General features: G+C 34.3%; 2 protein-coding genes across 3 annotated transcripts; one reads left to right on the top strand and one right to left on the bottom strand.

Annotated features, from left to right (window-relative positions):
* Positions 1-744: 744 nt before the first annotated feature.
* On the bottom strand, positions 745-20,846 carry Taf2 (TATA-box binding protein associated factor 2). 2 transcript variants are annotated; one of them, XM_088256950.1, is made up of 19 exons: positions 20,698-20,846; positions 20,572-20,624; positions 20,330-20,493; positions 19,013-19,229; positions 17,422-17,654; positions 16,341-16,518; positions 15,553-15,822; positions 15,045-15,182; positions 14,080-14,360; positions 12,986-13,225; positions 11,686-11,935; positions 10,822-10,984; positions 9,942-10,111; positions 9,087-9,300; positions 6,249-6,498; positions 4,488-4,686; positions 3,345-3,605; positions 2,699-2,827; positions 745-1,901 (listed from the first exon to the last, which is right to left on the bottom strand). In XM_088256950.1, the coding sequence occupies exons 5-19, from the start codon at positions 17,640-17,642 to the stop codon at positions 1,623-1,625; spliced, it is 3,243 nt and encodes a 1,080-aa protein (XP_088113076.1). In that variant the 5' UTR covers positions 17,643-17,654; positions 19,013-19,229; positions 20,330-20,493; positions 20,572-20,624; positions 20,698-20,846; the 3' UTR covers positions 745-1,622. The 2 variants fall into 2 exon arrangements, with proteins under 2 accessions (XP_088113076.1, XP_088113075.1); XM_088256949.1 differs by having other exon boundaries at positions 20,572-20,626; positions 20,702-20,846.
* LOC148311246 (late histone H2B.L4-like) lies at positions 7,591-8,264 on the top strand. The gene has a single exon (XM_088256899.1). It carries the CDS (start codon positions 7,675-7,677, stop codon positions 8,068-8,070), a length of 396 nt encoding a protein of 131 aa, XP_088113025.1. The 5' UTR covers positions 7,591-7,674; the 3' UTR covers positions 8,071-8,264.
* Positions 20,847-23,054: the final 2,208 nt, after the last annotated feature.

Raw genomic sequence — 23,054 nt, 5'->3', positions numbered from 1 at the left:
GTTTTTAAATTTCTTTTATTAGTTTATCACAATCCTTTAACATTATTTTCTCAAGTAATGTCCCAACAAAGAAAAGCTTTGTCAGTGCGAGAGAAAATGAACATTCTCGAAAACTTTGATAAACACGTTGGTTCACGCGTTTCGCCGGCGCATGATTTGGGGCTACAAATCACTACTTTGGCTACATAAAAAAAAAATTAATTCAAACATTTTTTTCAATATAAATAAAAAATAAAATTTAAATAGTACATTTTTTTAAATACCCCCTATTTGCATTTTCCCTCCAATTAAGTTTTTACATTTTTTGTCAGTAAAAAATAAAATTTAAAACGTTTTTTTCACTACCCCCCGTTTACATTTTCCCTCCATTTAAGTTTTTTTTTTCGGTCCCTTGAAAAATGTAAAATAGGGGTTTCACTGTATTCATGTTTAACCTTTTAACCGCGTTCACTTTGTTCCTGAGAGACGCCCGTGCGCGGCGGTATTTTGCCGGTTTTTAAATGATTACTTTTATCATGTATTTAATTAAGAAACGATTTATTTTCCTAAACAAAAACGTTCAATGGGATTCATTGTGCCTTTTTGGTACTCTATAATACACTCGTGTCACATTATTCTCTAAGTGTCACTTTTACCCACTGGCAATGCGTAGCGTCGAGAGTGAGACAGATATAGGGCATGATTATGGCGCGGACTAATTACCGACCCGCAAGAAAAATCAGGGATCTGTTCTTTTATTTATCCTTGTGGTGTTACAAATTATTAGTCAGATATTTCAACAGATGTCATAAGGCCAAGGATTGACGTATTATTTTACCCAAAGTTCCACACCATGAAAAAATCCCTCCAAGTTGAACTGAGGTTCGAAACTTGGAGTAAAGTAAAAACACAAACGGTTATGTCAGCCGCGTACGGGGAATGTTTTGTGAAAACACATACGGTTATGCGAGCCGCGTGGATCCGGTTAAATAGTACTACATACGTATTATGTTTGTTAAGGTCGAGTTTATTTTGTCACGTTAGTTATATATGTATATTAAATTGATATACATAATTCTATCAAACAAAGTCTATCCAAATATGCAAAGAATTTGATGGAAATATAGTAAACTTGGAGGTCTAATTAATATCTGAAGGTCAAAAATGAAGATAATTTGATATTTTTTCACTATTCTGTATATTGGTGTAGAATACACCATGAGGATTTTCCAACAATATCTTTCTTCTAGTTAGTAGTTTTCATATTCGATATTTAGATCTCAGATATTAACCAGTTGCCAGTTTATTCCGAGTGTGACTCGGGCAAGGAGTTTGTGTTGCATTTATGAGTCCGAGTGCTGCTCGGGTAAATCGTATTCCAACTTGGTGATATTGATTTGCCCGAGCCAAATATATTTATGTATTTGTGTTTGTTGACTAACCCAGCAGTGTTTGGGTAGTCTTGTTTCGAGTTATTTGGTGATGATTTCCTATACCAATGAATTTTCTCGCCAAAATTTGACTGTTAAGTTAAGCAGCTCAATTTTTTGCAACATTGGTTTCAAATAACCTCTATGACTATGTTGAGATTTATAATGGATATTACAATATACCATTCGTTTCATTTAGTGATAATAATAGTGTTAATTTAAGTTCATCGGTGTGGAATTCCAGTTGGGCATCGTGTCAGGAGTAGGACTCGGACTGGAACTGAAGGAGCTAAGTGTCTCCCGCGTGTCTTCCTTGACTCGGAGCTGGTCAGACATAGATCTGGAGGGGTCCTTCAGCACCTTCTCCCGATCTTTATCCTTGGGGATGCTGAGACTCCTCTCTTTGTCCTTAGAGGAGGAGCGATCCTTGTTGCTGTGTTTGTGCTTATGCTTGTGTTTGTGCTTCTTTTTGTCCTTCTTTCGTTTCTTGGACTGAAAATTAAGTTATAAATTAAAATCGCCCAACAAACTAGGCTAGCTCTAAACTTCTAGACTAATGTCCTAATCTCTTTATTTGCTATATTGTAAGTAAACTGCAAAAACTAATCGAGTAACAAAATAATGAGTTGCCACGGTTAAATCTATTACATGAACACATTGTTTCCGGGAAACGCTTAAAAGCATCTTTTACATACTGTTGGTAGAGAGCGGGAAAAACTTATGAACTTTCTATTTGCTTACTTTTAGTAGAGCGCGAGAGACACCAAAAAACATTGTACAGATCGGAATCGGGTTTGTGGTTACTTGTGGTTAGTATACGACCCAAATTAGGGTCGGGGTTGATGAAAAAACCATCCGAAAATAATGTATTAATTATACATACATAGTACAAATGTGGGTTTGAATTTTCACACTCTCTGTGGTGAACGCTATTGATCTTCCTATCCTTCTGCTAAAAATTGCACTATTTATAACAGCTTGCGAGCAATGGTGCGAGTAGAAAAGGATTGATTTCTTAGTGATACGTTTAAGATCGTAATTGACGTGAACTATACTTATTTCAATATTTTATCATGCTCCACGCTCGCGGTACTCGCAGATAAGTCATCTGTTAGTACTTTATTATATCTGAATTGTAGTTACAATGTTTAAAAATAAGTTTTTAAACCTTTAATTAATGTTTGAGAATATAAACTTCTTTTCTCATCAGTGAATGAGCTAATATCAAAATGACATGGTTCTTGTTTGCAGTACGCTCCTGGTGTAAAAGTATTATGTTTTATATTTACCTTAGATGAGCTAGGAGTATCCGGTTTGGGTTGGAACATTCCGGGTTCGAATCCTACTGGTCCGGGTGGTCCTTGTAAACCGGGCAACGATACGGAGTTCTCCGAAAGGTAATCTCTTTTAGTATCATCCTGCATGAAAGGACACATTTTAATTGATGGCTACTCTGACGCTGATTAAAATGAGATTAGAATAGAATATGCATGTTACAAATTTTAAAAATGAAGCGCATATACCATACACAATAGGCACCCATTTAAAATGTTCACAATTTTACCTTATAAATAGTCTTCAAACCCTTATCCGCACTCGGTGGTGCATAGGGCTCTGCATCATATAAACGCAGTGTTATATTGATCGTTAACACATGAAGGAAAGGTTATCAACCCTCCACTTCATGGTGCCAGTCTAGGGTAATATTCAATAAATATTAAAGTGAAAAAATCACTTATTTGACCCCCCCCTGGGAATTGAACCCGGGACTTCCAGTACAGTAGCCGAGCATTCTGACCATTACACAACGGAGGTGGACCCATTAAATAGTATGGCCATAAAAGTGCAGAGAGATCAATGTCTCAAGGGAATCACGCATGTCTTCATGTCTCATATACATAGGTGTTTAAGTAAAAAAAAAAGGTTAAATTTTACCTTTATAACATGTATGATGTTGTCGGTAGTAATTGGTGCAACCGCCTGGTCCATATAATCCGGCATTTCAGTCTTGATCTCGATTGGCTCCTTCTTGATGAGGTCAGCTATATTCTGACCGGCCAGCAATGACGATGTACCGAGACTGAGCGGGTTGGGGGTGGGTTTGGGAGGGAGGGGGAGAGGAGATTCCGCTCGCCTTTTGATAGCACCCATCTCAGTCTTGATTATACTGCCAGAGGGCGATATGATTGGCTTTTGCTATAAAAAGTATCAAATCAACATTACAAATCGAAGCCAATTGAGAATTCTTTGAGGAAAGATTTTGAATATGTATGTGAATAGTATGAGAGTAACCAATATATGGCACAAGAATATGAATGTAGTATATTTGATATATAAATAACGCATGGCTTTTTCTAAAGATGGAACCACTAGTAAAACAAACTACAGATGAGGTACTACGTCAGCATCAAGTGCAAATGCTAATTGAATTAAAAATAACACATTTTTGGGATTGATTTCTGATTTCTCCTTTTTTTTAAAATTAATTTATGTATAATTTTTTAGACATCTCATCAAAGATGAAGAAGAATATGGAAGTCTGGGCATTTACGGGGCTTACGACCGTCATAGGCTGGTTTAAGTGATCACTTTACACACGTGTAACATTCACCAATTCTACCCATTATTGACAACCACACTACTCAAATTCTTGGAAGTTCTATATATATGAACCAATTTAGAAACCTTGTTCATGAATCACTAGAACTTCACTAGAGACATCTATTGGTGAGACTTCCATATTCTTCTTCATCTTTGATGAGATGTCAAAAAATAATATGAAAATAACTCATGTAATTGGAGATAATCCAGATTTTGTGAACAAGTATTTGGACACACTCAAAATGTTGTGTATAATTTTTTAGCTTTATGTATATTTCAATATTGAAAGCACGTTATATTTAAAAATAAAATTGTAGTACATATGTCAATTGTTCTGCTCCAGAATACATATATATTTTTTTTCATTAATTGATTCGGCAGTCACTTTGTGGTAAGTTTGGTTTAGTTGTAAATCAATATTGAGTGAACTAATTTGCTTAGATTTGTCGCTATCTAGATGAAGTATTATAAACTTGCCTCGTAATTATGACCAGCGTTCCTTTCCCTCTCCAGTTCCCTTTCTCTCGCCTTCTCCTTCTCCCTCTGTTTCTCCTTCTCCCTTTCGCGGTGCTCGCGGTGGTGTGCCTGCCTCATCATGGCCTGGATTTCGGGTAGGGGCATACAGGAAGGAGTGCGGTTACCGTACAGGGTGTAGTACAGGTCCACCATATCACATCTGTTATCAAAATTGTATCAATTACATAATATTGTGAATTATGACCAAAATCGTCCATTATTCAATATGTGGTCTAAAACATTGGTAAGAAATGCAATTAAGATATTGAAGCAGATGCAGAGGTAACCCCAATCTGAATTTATGCAAAATGTTTAAGAGGCAACAAAATCCAATGTGCTAGAAGAATATAAAAAATACCAGTGCAGTTGCCTTCATAGCTGTCATCCACAAATATTTTTTTTATGTTCTTTATGAACTAGTTTGCTTTTTGCTGAATTGGCTGGTAACATCAGTAGATTACACAATTACCAGCCTGATAATACAATAGTAAAATTACTGGCAACACTGATAGATTACACGGTTACCACCTTGACAGTGATTTTATAATTAATAAATTGCCATTAGTCAAAAAGTTTCCATTATAAGTGGGTATCAATTGCTGAATGATGAATTACAAATTTGAAAAAAGAACAATTTTAAACAGAGAGCCAACAAAGGTATTTTGGGTCCACATGGAATAAGCATATTTTTTTTTCAAGATAAACCTTAGTGCAAGCATTATTTTAAAATATTGCTTGGAATTCTATTGCACATTTAGATTTCAAAATGGCATTTTCATTATTATAACAAAGCAATTTTATGTCTCATACATGATAACATGCCTTTTTCAGGGGATAATCATAACGGTAAAAAAATCTATCCATTTTTAATTTACGTTTTACTTAGCAAATACCACTATTTCTTGAAATCTATTGTTACACGTGTTACGGTGTTTGAAAATGATGCGGAATGCATCAAAACACGTGTTACAATAGATTTCAAGAAATTGTGGTATTTACTAAGTAAAATTAACATTAAAAAATAAATAATAATCATTAAAAATGTTAAATTTTGCAGAATGCTCTCGAATAAGTTCACAAATTATTATTTCTGAGGAACACTGAATAAAAACTGGTGATTTCTTCTTCACTTCAAACCCTTATCCGCACCCCAACGGTGCATAGGGCACAACATCATATAAACCCCGTGTTATCTTGATTGTTAACACATGACGGAAAGGTGATAAGCCATCCGCTTCAGGTACAAGTCCAGGGTAATATTGAATAAATATTACAGTGAAAAAAAATCAGTTAAATTTATTTGAGGAATTGAACCCGGGACTTCCAGAATGGTAGCCGAGCGTGCTGACCATTACACTATGGAGGCCGACACAAATACTACACTAGTGATTTATGTTTAAATCTACATCGATTTGATCATGTTACCGCAATATTCTAAATAATGGGAAAATTTCATAGAAAAGAAAAAAAATTATAATATATTATTAGATTAAAACCAATATTTTTAGCTTTTCCACTTTATTTTTATTTGACCAGCGACCGGGTTTCGTCGTTACCGACATCATCAGACTGGTAACGACGAAACCCGGTCGCTGGTCAAATAAAAATAATGTGGAAAAGCTAAAAATATTGGTTTTAATCTAATAATATATTAAAAATGCAATTCCATCACGAAGTGTCAGTGGATAATATAAATCTATAAAAAAAATTATGAAATCGGACCTCAACCGGGCGTCGTTTGAAAGCAGCCCGTTGATGTTCCCCCAGAGGCGTTGCACGAAGCTCTCCGTGTCCAGGCGGTGCTTCATGGCCTTGCCGAAGGGGGGCATCTTGATGAGCAGCCGGGCCAGGCCGTGCCGTACGGCAGGGTCGGGATCGTTCTCCACCACCGTCAGCAGAGACACCAGGTCCTCCATGCGCCCGTCCACGCGCACAAAGTCCACCAGGCACTCCAGGGCGGCGAGGCGGACATCTGGAGATCAAAATTAACAAATTGATCCAATCTTAAACCAGGCTTAAAAAAAGTTGATAATGCAATCACTTTTGGAATTTTTTTAAAAAAAATTTAAAATTTGTATACATTTATTTAAATCACAATTTATACATGTTTTGAACTTTTTTTTTTTTTTGCAGAGACCCACCAAGCAACCTTGTGTGTCTTGTCGGTGGAGTTCTTTTTTAATACATTTTTTATTGTTTTTAACGATTTTTACCTAATGTAGACACAAAAAAGAGAAAAAAATAAAGAATATAAACATTTTACAATTTTCATAAAATTACCTCTTGATCATTCACCCATTCCTTTATTTTGCCTAATAAAATGGAATAAAAGGTAAGAACCCAATAAAATATTCGAACCCGTGCAGCATTAAATACTAACTATGCTGGCCCATCCATTAATACAAATTTTGCCCAAAAAAACTTTTTATTTCTTGCGCCAGAAATATTTAACTTGCTGCCCGTAACCATTAATAATTCCAAAAGCGATCTTGGAATGCCTTAAGATGCTTTTAAGAACAGTGTCCGTCGATGGTTGCTCCTCGTTGGTGGACAAGGTGGAAACAGACTTATTTAGAGTCAAGGCTTAATACTTGTGATTATTTTATTGTACAACCTTTTTATTGTATTATATCTTGTAATGTATAAAATCTGGTAATTAAAAAAAAACCCTATATTATATTAACATGTAAGTATTTCGGCTCAACACAGGCTATGCCTAAAGAGCCATAATATTTATAATTAATAAAATATAAAAAATGTACCTAAAATAAAAAAAGTACTAGAAAAAATATAACAAAAACATTTCAGTAAGTATTAGTAATCATTAAAAGAAGTGTTAATTTACAGCATAATAATAAACAAAACCAATGTGGTGTGGTGATTATCTAAAAAAAAATACATGAAAGACCTTATATCTCCAAGTGTCTTGTTTATTATGTATGGTAGGTGTGCTCTAAATTTTGGTGTTTAAATAAAACTACCTACAAAAAATACAACTAAAATGTTTGGGTAAGTACATCAACTTAAAAAAACTATTGTTACAAAGCTAATTTGTATGTGTCATTTTTCAACATAAATTTCTCGTCATTCATACTGTGGATAAGTGAGAAAACAGTCGCAAATAATTTGATAACAGTTTTACGTTTTAATGGAAATGGCGAATAAAAAGACGAAGAATATGATGGTCAAGAAAGTGCCGAAACCGGTTGTGCTTCATCCTGACGACAAGAAGAAGAAGCGCAAGGGACGTCGGGAGAGCTACTCTATTTACATCTATAAAGTGTTGAAGCAAGTGCACACTGATATTGGCATTTCGAGCCGGGCCATGATCATTATGAACAGCTTTGTGTCGGATATATTCGAAAGAATAGCAGCGGAAGCATCCCGGCTGGTGGTCTACAATAAGAAGTCCACACTCTCCAGTCGAGAAATACAAACGGCGACCAGGCTGATCCTACCCGGAGAATTGTCGAGACACGCTATTTCGGAAGCCGCTAAAGCCATACACAACTACCTCAAGCACTCAGCCAAACCAACAGATTAACTAATCAGTAATAAAAAACAGATACATGATCTCAATTATAAAACCTACATATTTCTTTCGCATATAATATAATTTTTATTGTTGCTGGACTCAATATAGATGTGTGTACGTATATATTTTTAATAACATCCTGAATATTTATTTTATATAATGCACGTAAACTCAAAAATGTTAAAAAGAATAAAGTTTTTTTTGTAAATAAAATTGTACTTATTGATTACTACCTTTTGATTTACCATTTACTTTTTTGACGACCTCTGATTTTGACAAGATAAATTTCAATAAGTTTCAATATTATCATAAATTATATACAGGTGGTTATTTTTTATTATTATCTAGTGTGATTATATTTAAAAAAAAATACTACATAATACTAAATGTGCCTGAATATCAAAAAAAATATGGGTTCGGATTAAGAGTAGGCATATTGATTGTTTCTAGGCAGAAGGGTGTGAGCGACAAATGGATAATTTTCAGGAGACTTACATAAAGCGCTATAAGTAATGTACATTAATATATTGCCAAAAGTTAATTGCCATCTAATTATTTAAAAAAAACTACCGCAACAAAACCTTTTTTTTATTATTAAAGGCAATAACCCGCAAAGCCTCTACTTTTAGAGGCTTGTCTGCAGGTAGGATACATAGTTAGGATGGGGAAGGTAAATGTGAAAAATACACCACAAGCACCCAGACCAATCGAAATTAAATCTTTCTTGAATTCATTTTGCAATTGGTGGGAATCGAACCCGCGACGCCAGTTTCGCAATTGAGCGTCTACCCAACTACGCCACGGCGCCTGTCTACTACGGCGCCACTACTACATGAAGATAATTATGGCGCTTCAAATGCGTCCCAAACAAAAACAAAAAAAACCATTCGTCACTCACACTCTTTTAGCTGACAACTAATGGAGACATCGTTGCCAAATATCTACGACCAGGACCATCAGATATGAAAGGCGATCATCCATAGTAGGCCGTAGGAATGATTATTATTATTTTAATTAAAACTAACCTATGTACTGTCCATATTCTGCATAACTCCTGAACAGGTTAGGCGCACTGGGAAGGTGCCCACATTGCTGCAAGCGTCTAACTGCTCGCAGGCAGCTCACAGTCACAGTGTTCTTGTAGCAAGGTAATACTTTCTCCAGATTCAGAACCCGCGTGATTTCTTCGAGAACTAATCGTGTGTCCGCTGACAATGATTCTGCAGTTATCGGGGCGCCCTAAAAGACATTCAACATTTTACACATTAAATAAAATAAAATGACTACATAAAATACATATACCATTTAATTATTCTGTAACTAAGGATGAAACTTAAAAAATCTAACTTTTACTTTCATCCTTAGTTAGAGAATAATTTTTAAAATATCTTTTATTTTAATCGAAAACATTTTAGTATTATGTACTTATATATGACCTTCAAACCCTTATCCGCACCCCAATGGTGCATAGGGCACTGCATCATATAAATCTTAGCAGTGTTATCTTAATCGTTAACACGTGAAGAAAAGGTGGTCAGTCCTCTACTTCAGGTACCAGTCGAGGGTAATATTAAATAAATATTAGAGTGAAAAAATCACTTATATTTATTTGACCCTCCCTGGGAATCGAACCCGGGACTTCCAGAACGGTAGCCGAGCGTGCTGACCATTACACTCCGGAGGCGGACTAAATGTACATACTCTATATGTACATACATTTTAAATATATATTTACAAAAACACTTATATTTATGTTCTTAGTCACTTTTCGGCCTACAACGATGATATACTAGATTTTCATGGTCCAAAATATTCAAGGTAATATCTTAAATTTTATAAATAAAATAAGTTTCTTCTAGATAGAGAGAGCAATATATAACCTGGTGCACAACAGACACGACAGCTGTTATTGTGGCGGTGAGTGCGTCTACCAAAGCAGCCCTATAGTAGTTATCGGAGTAATGATTCTTGGAATTGTCATTATACTTGAATAGATCCAGTAGAAACCTCGTCACTTCAGGAGGGCAGATCCCGTGAGTATTTCGTAACCCTAGAATACACATTACAAGTTAACCCCGACAGACCTTGAGTACACTACGATGAATGTATATTAACACATTTCGCATGGGTGTTTTTTACGCCTGCAGACCGCTGGCGATGGGATTTTATAATTATGTTCATATAGTTGAGACCTTAACAAAGAGATTGGTACATAATATTCATATACAAACATTAAATATGTAATTCCTTCTTTCCTGACTCAGAAGATAAAAATACCCTTCCCGTTCTTAAGTATCAATCGATCGAACAGGTAGAAATACCTTTCCCGTCCGAAGTGTGTTAACTTTGGACCCAAACCCTGACGATGATTTAAAGAAGAAATTTGATGCATCATTAAGATATATTATATTATTTAATCATAATTTTTATAATTCATAATATAAAATACATGACCAGTGCGTGAAAAATTCAAAATTGGTAAATATAGTGTGTAGGATTTTTTTTATCTAAATATTTTAATTAAAAAAACAATAAAAAATGCAAAATAATAATAAAAAATCCAACTTTGAATGGCAAACTAATAATTAAATGTCAATCAATTGTTTTAGATAATTTTCAAAAAAGGAATAACAGTGGCTGGAAAGCAGTTAGGTACCTGAATGCATGTTTTTTATAGATGCATGATATGAATATGATGATAGAACTAAGCAAATTAATCTAACTTCACTTTATATGATATAAAAATAAGACCGTATTTACCCGCCATAGCTACAGGGATTGTCTTCTGGAGATAGTAATGCTGGAAGTTATCGAAATTGTTTTGTCGGACAATATGAGGTGCGGAGAATGAGCCAAACATCTTTCTAAATATGGCCAACATCGCTGGTGGACCGGCCCATGAGCTGACCATTGCATTTGCCACCTAAAAAGAATTGTATAACGATCCATTATATTCTAAAACTAATTTTTATGTGAATAATAGTAATAAATGAATCAACAAACATTAATATACGGTATATTTATAAAATGTGTAGATGGATAATAATTACAGTAAAAGTAATATTTTTAACTATATTGTACATACTTAATTCAAATAATAATAAAAAAATCAAAATTCCATCCCTCAAAGGTTTTTCATATAGAAACTTTTGATAATTAAAAATTTGAAAAAGGGGCTCATAATTTGAAGTAACTTATGAGAAAAGAGCAAACAGATTTTTTTGTTTTCCAATTTTATTTCATTCTGTACTTTTATAAAAAATACTAATTAATTTCCAAATTTTGCCGCACATCAGTTTGAAAATGGAAATGCTGAAATTATATGAAATATTATCAAAATCAAATACCTTGAAATTCAACATAATGAGCTTTTATTCAATGCATAATTGTCAATTAAAAATTTTGTAATAAGCAAGAATTAAAAAAAAAAAAAAATTCCCAGACATTTTTATAATATAAGTTGAGAATTCTAATTCTGAAAATAGTGGTACATATTTACTAAATACAACTGAAATTAAAAATGGATAGATTTTACCACAAAATGACTCAAATGCCAAATCAATTAATGAAATACATTATTGTAATTCTCTTCTTGCTATGGTGTTTAATAGTATGATTAATTACCTTAGTCAAGCACAGAGCAGCTTTGCACCTGACTTTGTAGAACACTTGTTCATTTTCTATGGTGTCTGTGAGCGCCATTCGAGTGGCCGGCGTGGAATACTTGTCCAGGGCTAGGATAGCCTCATTTTGGGCTGTGACATCTCTCTCGTGACGCAGTTGGTACTGCCACTGGTAATCCGGCTGGTAGATCACGACACTACGGAGAAGAGACATTTCCGGATCCAGGCGAATCCACAACACCGGAGAGTCACTGGAAATAATATACAATAAGATAAGTCAGTATTCCGCAACTTTTTCTATTCAAGGTACACCTACCAAGTTGAGAAATTTCTGAGGTGCATATTTACCATAATATGGTAACATTATTTTGTCCGCCTCCGTGGTGTAATGGTCAGGGTGTTTAGTTACTGTGCTGGTGGTCCCGGGTTCGATTCCCAGGGGGGGGGGTGAAAATAAATATTAGTGATTTAACACTCTAATATTTATTTAATATTACCCTGGACTGGTTCCTGAAGCGCAAGAGTGATCACCTTGCCTTCATGTAAGTAAAGATCAAGATAACACTGCGTCAATTTGATGCAGTGCCCTATGCACCACTAGGTGCGGATAAGGGTTATAAGTAAGTAAGTAATAAGTAATGGTAACATATTTAACATATTATGTTTAATGCGAAACGTGAGCCTACTTTACTGAGCACAGGCAATCAAAATTTGGAGCAATTTTCACAAAACTAGACTTTTTTCCGCGGCACACCAACTAATCGCCACGGTACACCAGTGTGCCGCGGCGCACACTTTGCGGAACAATGATGTAAGTGATGGTTGAGTAGAAAAGGCGATGACTGAGCATTTTCTTCAAATGTCTTTGCACTGTGTCTGTTTGCTGTGCTGGTCGGGGTTGTGGACCGGTCAACGTCGGGTCAGAATTGGATCTAGCTGACTAACTGAACTAACTAACTACTAACCCCTTTCACTGCCTACACTGGGGCACTTCTAGAAAATTTGGTGGTGGTTTTACAAACGTGTTTATTTAGATTGGCAGTGACAGGGATATTGAAAGCTTTTAAATGTAAATTCACAGTAAAATCAGGATACAATTTTGTTTCACATTTTCTATAAATTTCACAACTTAGTTCATAAAATAAAAACGAAAAATTCCTTTGCAACAGAAGGTCTGTCAGGAAGCCTAGATGCTTCTGTATCGGATCTGGGAATGCGGTGGGACAGCTTTCAATAATAAGATAAGTAAAAATAAAACATTACTAGAAGGAATGTAGCCGGAATTAGTAAATTCCACTTACTCCATTGCAGATAGATCCATGTCGACTTCTTCTCCAGTACATAGGGGGATCTTCTTCTTCTTATTTCTTCTACTTTTGGAATGGCATGTGATGTCTGCCTTTACGACTGTATTTTCTATTTGCAGAGTGTGTTTGAAGGTACCGTCAAGCTCTTGAAGCGTCAGCAAAAGTGGCCCAACGTATTTCCGGATGCCTTTTTGGGACACAGAATCTTGTCTTATTTCTAACTCTACCGTGTTTCTGAAATAATAAGAAGTTTTTTTAGCAATATCCTGATACATTATTTTTGAAAAAATTATTTTAGTAACAATTAAATATAAATAAATAAATATTTTGGAAAGATTTAAATTGGAAAAAGAATGTACGTAAGAAGGTATGCAGTTGACAAAAGAGGCAATAGGGCGTAAAGATCTATCAGATTTAGTGGTGTCTTATTTAGAGAATATTACAAGCCGAATAAGATAAATCAATGAATAATGTGACAAATTTTGATTGATATAAGATATTGAATTAGATGTATCCATTGCATTGTTTTTGGGGATGAACCGTATTCATTTATTATTTACTACACACATTCACTATCATATTTAAGATATACATATATACTGAATATGCTATAAATCCTTGTACATAATATTAACCAGTTGACTGGGCGTGACATATAAATACATCAAACGTAAACAATATCGGGTAGGACATATGATTACGTCCTTCAAATATATGTTGTGCCCTAGAATGGGCGGAACTTATATTTTCCAACAACAAAGGTAATTAGTCATCCGACATGAATTCTTTTCTATTTGTTTGTAATTTTGTATTTTCCTTTGTGATTTATATATAAATAAAGGAAAAAATATATCTTTCATACCCTTTTAATTTATTTTAAGCATAAATAAAATACGTGAAATTACATCCACTGGGCGTGAAGTACTGACACGTCCTAGTGAAACAGTTCGCGCCTGTTGTATGGTGCGTAGTTAAAAAATTAACACCCTGGTTAACAGGTTAAGCAAGGAGAATTTTCTTAGGTAACTAATGAATATTATTAAAAAAAAAAAAAAAACAATAAAATAGAATAAAATTGACTTATGTACCTTTTCCTGTTGAATACCGAGCTCAATGTAAATCTGGCATGACCCCCCGAGCGCACCCACTGATCGACAAACACCGCCATGTCCTTGCCGGTGACGGTGAAGATGGCCTTGACGAACAGGTTTGTGGACAGGAGCAGGTGGCCCCAGAGGCCGGCCCCGATACGTGTGGCCGCGGCGTTGCTGGCAAGAGACAGCTGCTTGTTGAACACCTGGAGAAGCAGCTCTTGCCCTATACGCTGCTCCAGCATTCTCAACACCAAGTGGGATTTCTTTCTCATCACCTGATAAGATTTCATAGCCAGAATCATATAAATGAATTATTTCAGGAATATAACAATTTAAACCGCATATTTAAAAAAGTAACAACATTTTGAGCGTGTCAAAATATACTTGTTCACAAATCTGGATTATTTCCAATTGTCGGAGTTATTTTTCATATTATTTTAATGTAAATGCCCAGACTTTTATATTCTTGTTCATCTATGTTGAGATGTAAAAAAATAACTACTATATTTAAATTTATTGCGAGTATATATAGTTACAATAAATATATTTACAATATCTATGATAAAAATTACAATAAAGTCATGTATTAAATAAATAATGTCTTTTTCAACTGGATGCATTCTCATTTGGACAAAATAGCACTTTTTCTACATATTTGTGGACATAAACACAGAGAGATTAATCTCGTTAAAATGCTTATGCACTTTTTGTCAATATCTCGGGCACCATTGCAATATCTATTATATTCCAAGATAGTATTTTATGAAAATGACGCTATGGTAATATTCAAAATTTATTATTATTATTCTAATTAATAGATTCTACAATGCAGTCCGATAAGCTGGCAAGAATTTTGAATGCCACAAGGCATAATAACATTCTCAATGAGAGCTTTAAACAAGGACAGTAATAAACTGCTAAAATGAAAAAAAAACTGTTAATTTGCAACTCATACTAACCCCGACATATCGCGGAGACATGGTGTGGATATTTCTAACGGGGAAGTAAAATTGATCTTTAGTTCCATGTGTGATGGATACAGGAGGTTGCCACGGATCCAATACAATACCTCCATATACCTCTTCATATGTAACAACCTAAAAATTCAAATAAAAATTAAATAATTTTAATAAATAAATAAGAAAAATATTAATAATGCATAAAATAGGTTCGCCTCTGTAGTGTAGTTGTCAGCATTCTCGGCTACCGTACTGGAAGTCCCTAGTTCGATTCCCCGGGGAAGGATGGGTGAAATAAATATAAGTTATTTCACTGTAATATTTATTCAAGATTATCCTGGATTGGTACCTGAAGCCTGATCAGCCCTCCGCTTAATTAATGACCAATGATCAAGATAACACTGCGTTTATATAATGCAGTGCCCTATGCACCATCGAGTGCGGATGAGGGTTTGAAGAAGAAGAATAGGAGTGATAAAAATATGTATACAGTAACAAATATATGTACCTCTTGAAGCTCATGTTGTATCCAGTCTCTGTATTCATTATTTCCGAAGCATTTCTTAGCGTAAAGTCCACAAAGATATTCCGAGATTCCTTTGGCCAGCCACAAATCGGACCAATTCTGCATCGTAATGAAACACCCAAAGAATTGCTCAGCAATGGCTTGAGCCATCGCTTTTCGGGTGATATATGTTTGGTCGATGATGGCAATAGAATGCAAGAGATGGGTGCTCATTATTGACATTGTCGTATATGCAGAAACGTCTTGTTCCACCTTGAAATATAATTACAATATATACAATACACAAGATAAAAGGAATATATTACAAGATATCTAGAGGAAGACCAAAAAATTAATGGATGCTGCAAAGAGAGAGTCCGCCTCCGTGGTGTAGTGGTCAGCGTGTTGAGCTACCGTGATTCCCAAGGGGGTGAAAATAAATATTAGTGATTTTGCACTGTAATATTTATTCAATATTACCCTGGACTGGTTCCTGAAGAGCAAGAGTGATCACCTTGCCTTCATGTAAGTAATGATCAAGATAACACTGTGTCAATTCTATGCAGTGCCCGATGTACCATTGGGTGCGGATAAGGGTTATAAGTAAGTAAGTAAAAGCAAAGAGAGAACATGGTTCGAAGACATGGCCTAGGTGACATTGTCCATGACAGAAGGACCTGAGGACAAGTAGATCTGACCCTGGCAGTCTACAAAGACAATTAGTTGGGATGTAGCCAGGAAGAAGTAAAGAAATATATTAAAATATTTATTTAATAACAACGTATATTTACCTCATCTACGAAGACTTGCTTGTAACAAGAATACGGATATCTCGTGGATAGAGTTTCTTCGTAAAATTCAAATGCTTCGTGCATATAACGCACTGAATTTTTTAGATTTGGCATCATGTTGGGGAGGCAGAAGTGCGTTACTTCATGCATAAACGGATCTACATAGATCTCAAATGGTCTGCAATTCAATAAAAGTTCAGTTGCATATATGTATTTAGGTATTAGAACGTTCTTACTGGAATCTATAGAAATAAATAGAACTGCTCTTAAAGTTATTGTAAAGTAATCTCTTTTCTCTTAGTTTTGCTATTATTATCTAAAGTCATGTAATAAATATTGTGTGTAAGTAAATATTTGCCAGATTATGGAGCGGATGGATGCTGAGTTTTTTAACAGCATCTCAGAGTTAAATGCAACTACATACATACATATAGATGTACTGATGATGAAGGATTATTGTACACATATTGATTTTAACAAATTTTTCTTAAAATAAGCCGTAAATAATTTTTTTTATATTAAATATATACTTAAATGTAAAGCATTTTTACTATCTAACATTACTGTGATTAAATTTTGAATGAAAATCACTTATTTTTTTACCACTTCAGTTTATTTTAAAACGACTAGTTTCGGAAGCTATGCTTCCATCTTCAGGTCTAAATGTAAACTTTACATAGCCTATGAAACTAGTCGTCATATAATAAACTCAAGTGGTAAAAAAACAAGTGTTTTTCATTTTTAATTTCATCATGTCTTACCACAAAGTGAATGCCGAAACAATAAATAAAATTACTGTGTTTCATACATTTCTCGGCCGAGATAAGTATCTATTCATAAAGTACTAGACTGCCAATTAAAGAATCCGAGTTTGAATCCCCCTGGAGCAAAACACAATTTTTTTTTTCGATATGGCAAATTCAAGTCAGAGTAATTATTCTTTCTTAACTTGCCAAAGATTGTACTATGCTGTAAACATCAAGTTTGAAAATAGGCATGATAATATTCTAAAACACATGATGCATGGTATTGAAAGAAAAGAGTATTTATTAGGTAGTATACATTGATAATTCTCAGTTACCCGATCGCAAGGGCAATGTTGGGAGCGCAGGCCGGAGTGTTGACGACATAGTGGAATGTCTTCCTGCGATAGTCAGGAGTGAAGAGCGTGTCCACCAGCTCTCCACAGGACACAGCGGTGAGGCTCTCGTCCACTGTGAACTCCAGCTTCCAAGTGCACGGCTCCGCGAAGCTGTCCACACACGGGAACCATAGTCGAGAGGAGTGACCGTAAGTAAACATGTGGGCTGATTTCTGTAGACATAAATATACAATTTGTTTATAATAAATATCACACACAATAATATTTAGGGCATTGCATCATTTGATTTTTTTATTTTTTTTTACTAACATAAATTGCATACATTTATTCAAATCACAATTTTAAACATATTTAAATCAATTTTTTTGCAGAGACCTACCAAGCCATCTTGTGTGTCTTGTCGGTGGAGTTCTTTATGAATACATTTTTTATTGTTTTTAACAATTTTAACCTAATATGCACACAAAAAAGAGAGAAAAATTAAGAATATAAACATTTTACAATTTTCATAAAATTAACTCTTGATCATTTACCCATTCTTTTAATTTGCCTTTGTTTCATATTTTATTTTGACCTCTAGCGTCCGTCGGCAACAAATTAAAAATGTTTGGAACGATATATTTATTGCAGTGTTTGACTCCCAAATTTATTGTTAATTCTTGGGACTATCAAGCCTTCATTGTGTGTAAGTGGTTGTGTTGTGGTTGTGTACTAAAAGATTTCGATATTTTTGTCTAGTTTCTTGCTCAACGATGATACTCATCCACAATATTCCACGTACCGGCAGTAATTTTAATTGTTTATATTTCAAGATTGGATTGTCCCTTTGATTATATACATGACTGGGTACAAGTTTTTTGATTATGAAATATTGCAGATTTTGAACCAATTTTAAATTTGTTTTCGTCGAATGTCTCCAAGACTTAATTCCATATCTTAACATGGATTCTACTAAAGAACAGTAAATAATCTTATGATTGTTAAATTACATGATGGCAAAATGAACAGTGTTGCATTTCAGGTACCAAGGCAGGTTTGCATAATTACTATTGTAAAAACTTCTCCAGGAAGTGAACCTTGGACTTTCTCGTACATGCTAAAGGTGAAGATCATTACCAAGTGTATAAGTTGTGGCTTTGGGACGTTGTCTATGTTCCCACTGATAAAAAATAAATAAATAAGAACCCTACCCACTATTTATCTACCCATTATTTATTCTTCAACATCCCAAGGACACAACTCTAAAATTTAGACTTAGCTTCGCATACATTGTTTGAAAATGATGCGGAATGCATTGAAACACAGGTAACAAGAGATTGAAACAAATAGTGGTATTTACCAGTAAAATCAAAATTAAAAATGCCTTTTTCTTGTTTGCCAAAGTCTAATCGAGTGATTTTTTTTTATGTAATCCGGAAAGTCAAAAATTCAGATAATAGAGGTTCTAATGCAATAAGTCTTTATAGAGGGGATAACTGACATCGTTAGATGTCTTTATCCTAGCAAAAATATTATTATATAGCTGGAAAAAAAATATACGAGAATTAAAATAATACAACAATATTTTTACCTCAGTGAGTGTTCCCTCTCCTTCCGGAACCACAAAATGTATCCCTCCCTGGGGGTTCTCCAGGGAGAACTCTATCCCTATCCTCAGTCCTCTGCCCTCCCCCACGAGGTGGGCAGCTTCAGCAGGAACAGTGATGTGCAGTTCACCCGAGTTGTGGTCCGGGTCGATCTTCTGGGCGGCAACCAGGTGACAGTTGGAGAATACATCCAAAGACCGCCTGTTCGAAATAAGAACAAAATTGGGTCTTTTCGCATACTATTTAAATATATATATTTGTAGGCTATGTAGCCACACCGTCGAGTTGCAGCGCTGGCGTGAGCAGGACGGAAGCGTGCCGAGACGAACTAAACCGAAGATTTCCGAGCGGACACGGCACTGAAGCGAGAGAAATCAGAAACGGCGAGAACTGTGTCGATCGTTGAAGCAAACAGACGTTTTATTGCAATTTTCAATTCACTTCTTTAACTATATATATTGTAGAGTATTTGTAATTATTTGATTCCAGTGTTTAGTATAGAATCGCATTTATTTCAATAAAGGGACTAACTGTAAGTACAGCATTCTTTCATTTTTACTCTGGTCACCGAATCCACATCACAACGGCTACACGCCACATAAAAACCAGCCAGAATTAACATAGCAACCAGCTATATATTTAACTTGTCCGTGAGTGCCAACTAAACTAAATTTAGTTGGCACAAACTAATTTGTCCGCCTCTGTGGTTTGCCTGTTTAGCTACCGTTCTAGAGTTATCTCCTGAAATGTTAGAGAAGGTATTTGACAGCTTCAGTGCAAGACTGGAAGAATGCTTGGTCAAGAAAGGATATCATTTAACCGGTTCGCTGCCACAAGCGCGTTTACGCGCTCTCCAATTCCGCCAGGCCGGCAATATAAAATGAGCGCGTTTACACGCTTTCGTTTGAGCTTGTCGCAAGCCAATATCAAATCCAATTGCAATATTTTAAAATTACATTATATAGAGACATCTATTGGGAAGATCAAGAAATACTAAAATATTACAATTTACCAATATTATCAACATAAGTCATCTTTTTAAAAGCTTTCACATTTTTGTTGAAAAAATCACGGCCATATTAATATCTTTCGGCATTGAAGGGGTTAAAGAACCTTATCTGCTGATTTTTAACAGATGAAATCGTTTTATTCTGATGTTATTTTTATTAATTTACATGAACACCCTCCTTCGATAAAAGAGAATAAAACATTTCGTATTTCTTTACATTTTTGAGTTGTTTTTACTTTAAAACTACCATTTTACCACTCCTTGTAGAAATAAAAAAGGTATTAAAACTTACGTGGTAGGATTGGATTGGCAGATATCCAAAAATGGATCACAGTATTGGAAGTTAGCTTCATACTGATCGTTCAAACAAACTCTGTAAATTCGGCACTGTTTTGCATTGAGTCTGATGAATCTCAAATTGTCACGAAGTGGAACGATAGTTAGTTCCACAAAACCCTAGAACCAAATAAACCAATCAATACATATAAACTCGCATTAACTCTTCACTCAAGTGGAAATTAAAGAAACACGTACAATAATACTTCTCCTTTCAAAACTGATCCCAGTTAAACTGAGAATTTGATGGGCTGTAAATTAGACAATAGGTTAGTTTGGTTTGTTGATACCGGGATAAATCATAGATGGTTTTTAAAAAAATACTTATAATTTGAAAGGTCGACAGTTGTCGGCGGTCCTTTCCTTCTTCATGATTGATAACTGTGAATTAATCACTACAATACATAATATTTACATATCCGAAACTGACGCAGAAATCTGACGCTTACAGCATTTTGACAGCATAATTTTCCATAGATTAAAAAAAAACGCCGGAAGATTTATATCCTTCTTCATGTCGGATGCCGAGTTAAATTACATGCGTAGGTACTTTGTATTTAAAATAAAACCGGGGCAGGTTCTATACTATTTTTCATCTTCTTAAATTTTTAACTCTCGTCTGTGAAGTAACTTTCAGGGCTATCTATCCGATATCAAATATTTAAAAATAATTATTTCATCTACTTTACATAACTTCTTCGTCTTCCTCTTTTGCATTTATTCTTATCTAGTGGTAACGTTGATGTAGAAAAAAATATGATTTTAGAAATTTATAACTGCACTTTGAAATTCGAATACCTATCTCATAACATATTTTCTTTATTTCTGTTTAAATGGTACACGAACGATATACCAATACCATGCTTAATCCATACAGTCTCTAACTCCATCTTGGATAAATGGTCTGGAGTGAGTAAAAACATCACAATATCCAGTAATATGGATTACAATGAAATAATCAAACGATCGCAATTTATCCACAATATTTTAAGCTTGTAATAAAAATTCATAACACATATTCGATGCGTTTTTATTATTGGTATAGAGAGAATATCATAGAAAGGAATTGAATCGACAAAATATCAAATCTAAAAATTGTTAAATAATCAAATATTAATAATTGTTTTTTCGTTGTTTATTATGCCGTGGTGTGTTAAAAGGACTACTTTAAGGTTTAAAATTAAATTCACCGTGTTTTGACTAAATACTGAGACATTCTGAGAGCGTTGAATTTTTATGTTATTGTGAGTTTCCAAATCTGAATTGGTTCAAGGAAAATGAGACAATTTTTTTATTAGGATTTACAATGGCATTCAACAATACTCTCTGATTTTAGGAATCCTTTTTTTAAAATAGATTTTTCGTGATATTTACAAATAAGCTCCACACTTGTGTGAATTATTTTGATTTTATAACAAAACAATTTCAATCGCAAAACGAATGCAAAGTATTCATAATTACCCAGATTGAGTGTAACCATTTTACCTAAATATATTTTAAAATGTTACATACCATTCATGTGATAAAAATATTCACCTTTAATCAATGTTTCATCTCGAAATTCATTTATAAAAGGCAAACAAGTAAAATGTTTACAATTAAAACACTGTCTTATTATTAGACAAAAGAAAAAATAATCTATTTCAAAGGCACTTCAGTGAGTAGCACAAAAAATTAATTGAACATAAGCGTTTTGACATAAATTAATAGTTACAATAACTCCAAAAAGCTGATGATAAATGAGCTTAAAGTTTGAAGGTGATCTATTAGAATAAAAAAATATATAAGAAGCTTATGAATTTTCAAGAGATTAATGATTGAAAATATGCTCATAATTTCAAATTGACAATTTACGTTAAGCTTCATATAATTTTGTTTGAATGTATGTTATTTTTATGCTGTGTAATGACATGTGATTGAAGCATTTTAAAAAGTTTGGTGTCCATATTATCACGGCTTTTGTCAGTTCAATCTTTGAAAATAAGAGGACTTTGAAACGTGTCACAAAACCCGTTTTTCACAGGAAACAGTAAAAAGCAAATATCTTTGTCAGGATATGTATTATAAAGCGTAGCATATTTTTAGCACTTGATTTTAAGAATATACCTTGTTTAAAACAATCTTTAATTATTTAAAAAAAAAAAAAAAAAGTAATCTAAAAATTTGAGTTTTTTTTGCCCAATGTATTAATTAAGTTTCTATAAACTTTGATTAATAAAATTAGAATGGAAAATTATTCGGGTAAATTCAGATCAAAATCTATTTTTTGTTAATTATTTATAATGTACACTACATTCCATTTGACCTTTAGAGGCTTGTACACTTCATCTCAAGGTTTGAAAGAAATTAAATTAGAAAAAAAAGTAAATTAAAACCTTTTTTGATTAACTGTATAAAATGCAAAGAAGAAAACAGCCACGCATGTCAACGATGACCGATGACAACCATCGCCAATGGCTGGGCAGCCAATGCAAGGGCAGGCTGCACTGAGAACTGAAAGCTATAATTCTTAGAAGTCACCTGGAATTAGTGCGGCTTGATATCCGTATAATTTTAATCCAGTGCGCAATAATTCTAGCGAGTTACAATCTCGCGAGTATCAGAATACTGCAATTACGACATCGTTTATTATCCCCTGACATGGCGAATATAGTTTATGGCGGTGAAACGTCGACGTATGG

The sequence above is a fragment of the Brachycentrus maculatus genome, unplaced genomic scaffold (genome assembly GCF_059751285.1).
Source record: "Brachycentrus maculatus isolate JH-2025_06_01 unplaced genomic scaffold, ASM5975128v1 h1tg000069l, whole genome shotgun sequence".
NCBI lineage: Eukaryota > Metazoa > Arthropoda > Insecta > Trichoptera > Brachycentridae > Brachycentrus > Brachycentrus maculatus.
The sequence above is the reverse complement of the archived record's forward strand: the minus strand, read 5'-3'. Positions and strand labels throughout refer to the sequence as shown.

What these genes read in the sequence shown, in the direction of transcription:
- LOC148311246 (XM_088256899.1), top strand. Translation starts at nt 7,675, where the DNA reads ATGGAAATGGCGAATAAAAAGACGAAGAATATGATGGTCAAGAAAGTG.
- Taf2 (XM_088256949.1), bottom strand. Translation starts at nt 20,745, where the DNA reads ATGAAGAAGGAAAGGACCGCCGACAACTGTCGACCTTTCAAATT. An exon ending in TGTCTCCGCGATATGTCGGG is followed by an intron (nt 14,361 to 15,044) that starts GTTAGTATGAGT and finishes AAATCTTATCAG; the next exon opens with GTGATGAGAAAGAAATCCCA. An exon ending in TCGTGTCTGTTGTGCACCAG is followed by an intron (nt 9,301 to 9,941) that starts GTTATATATTGC and finishes AATGTCTTTTAG; the next exon opens with GGCGCCCCGATAACTGCAGA.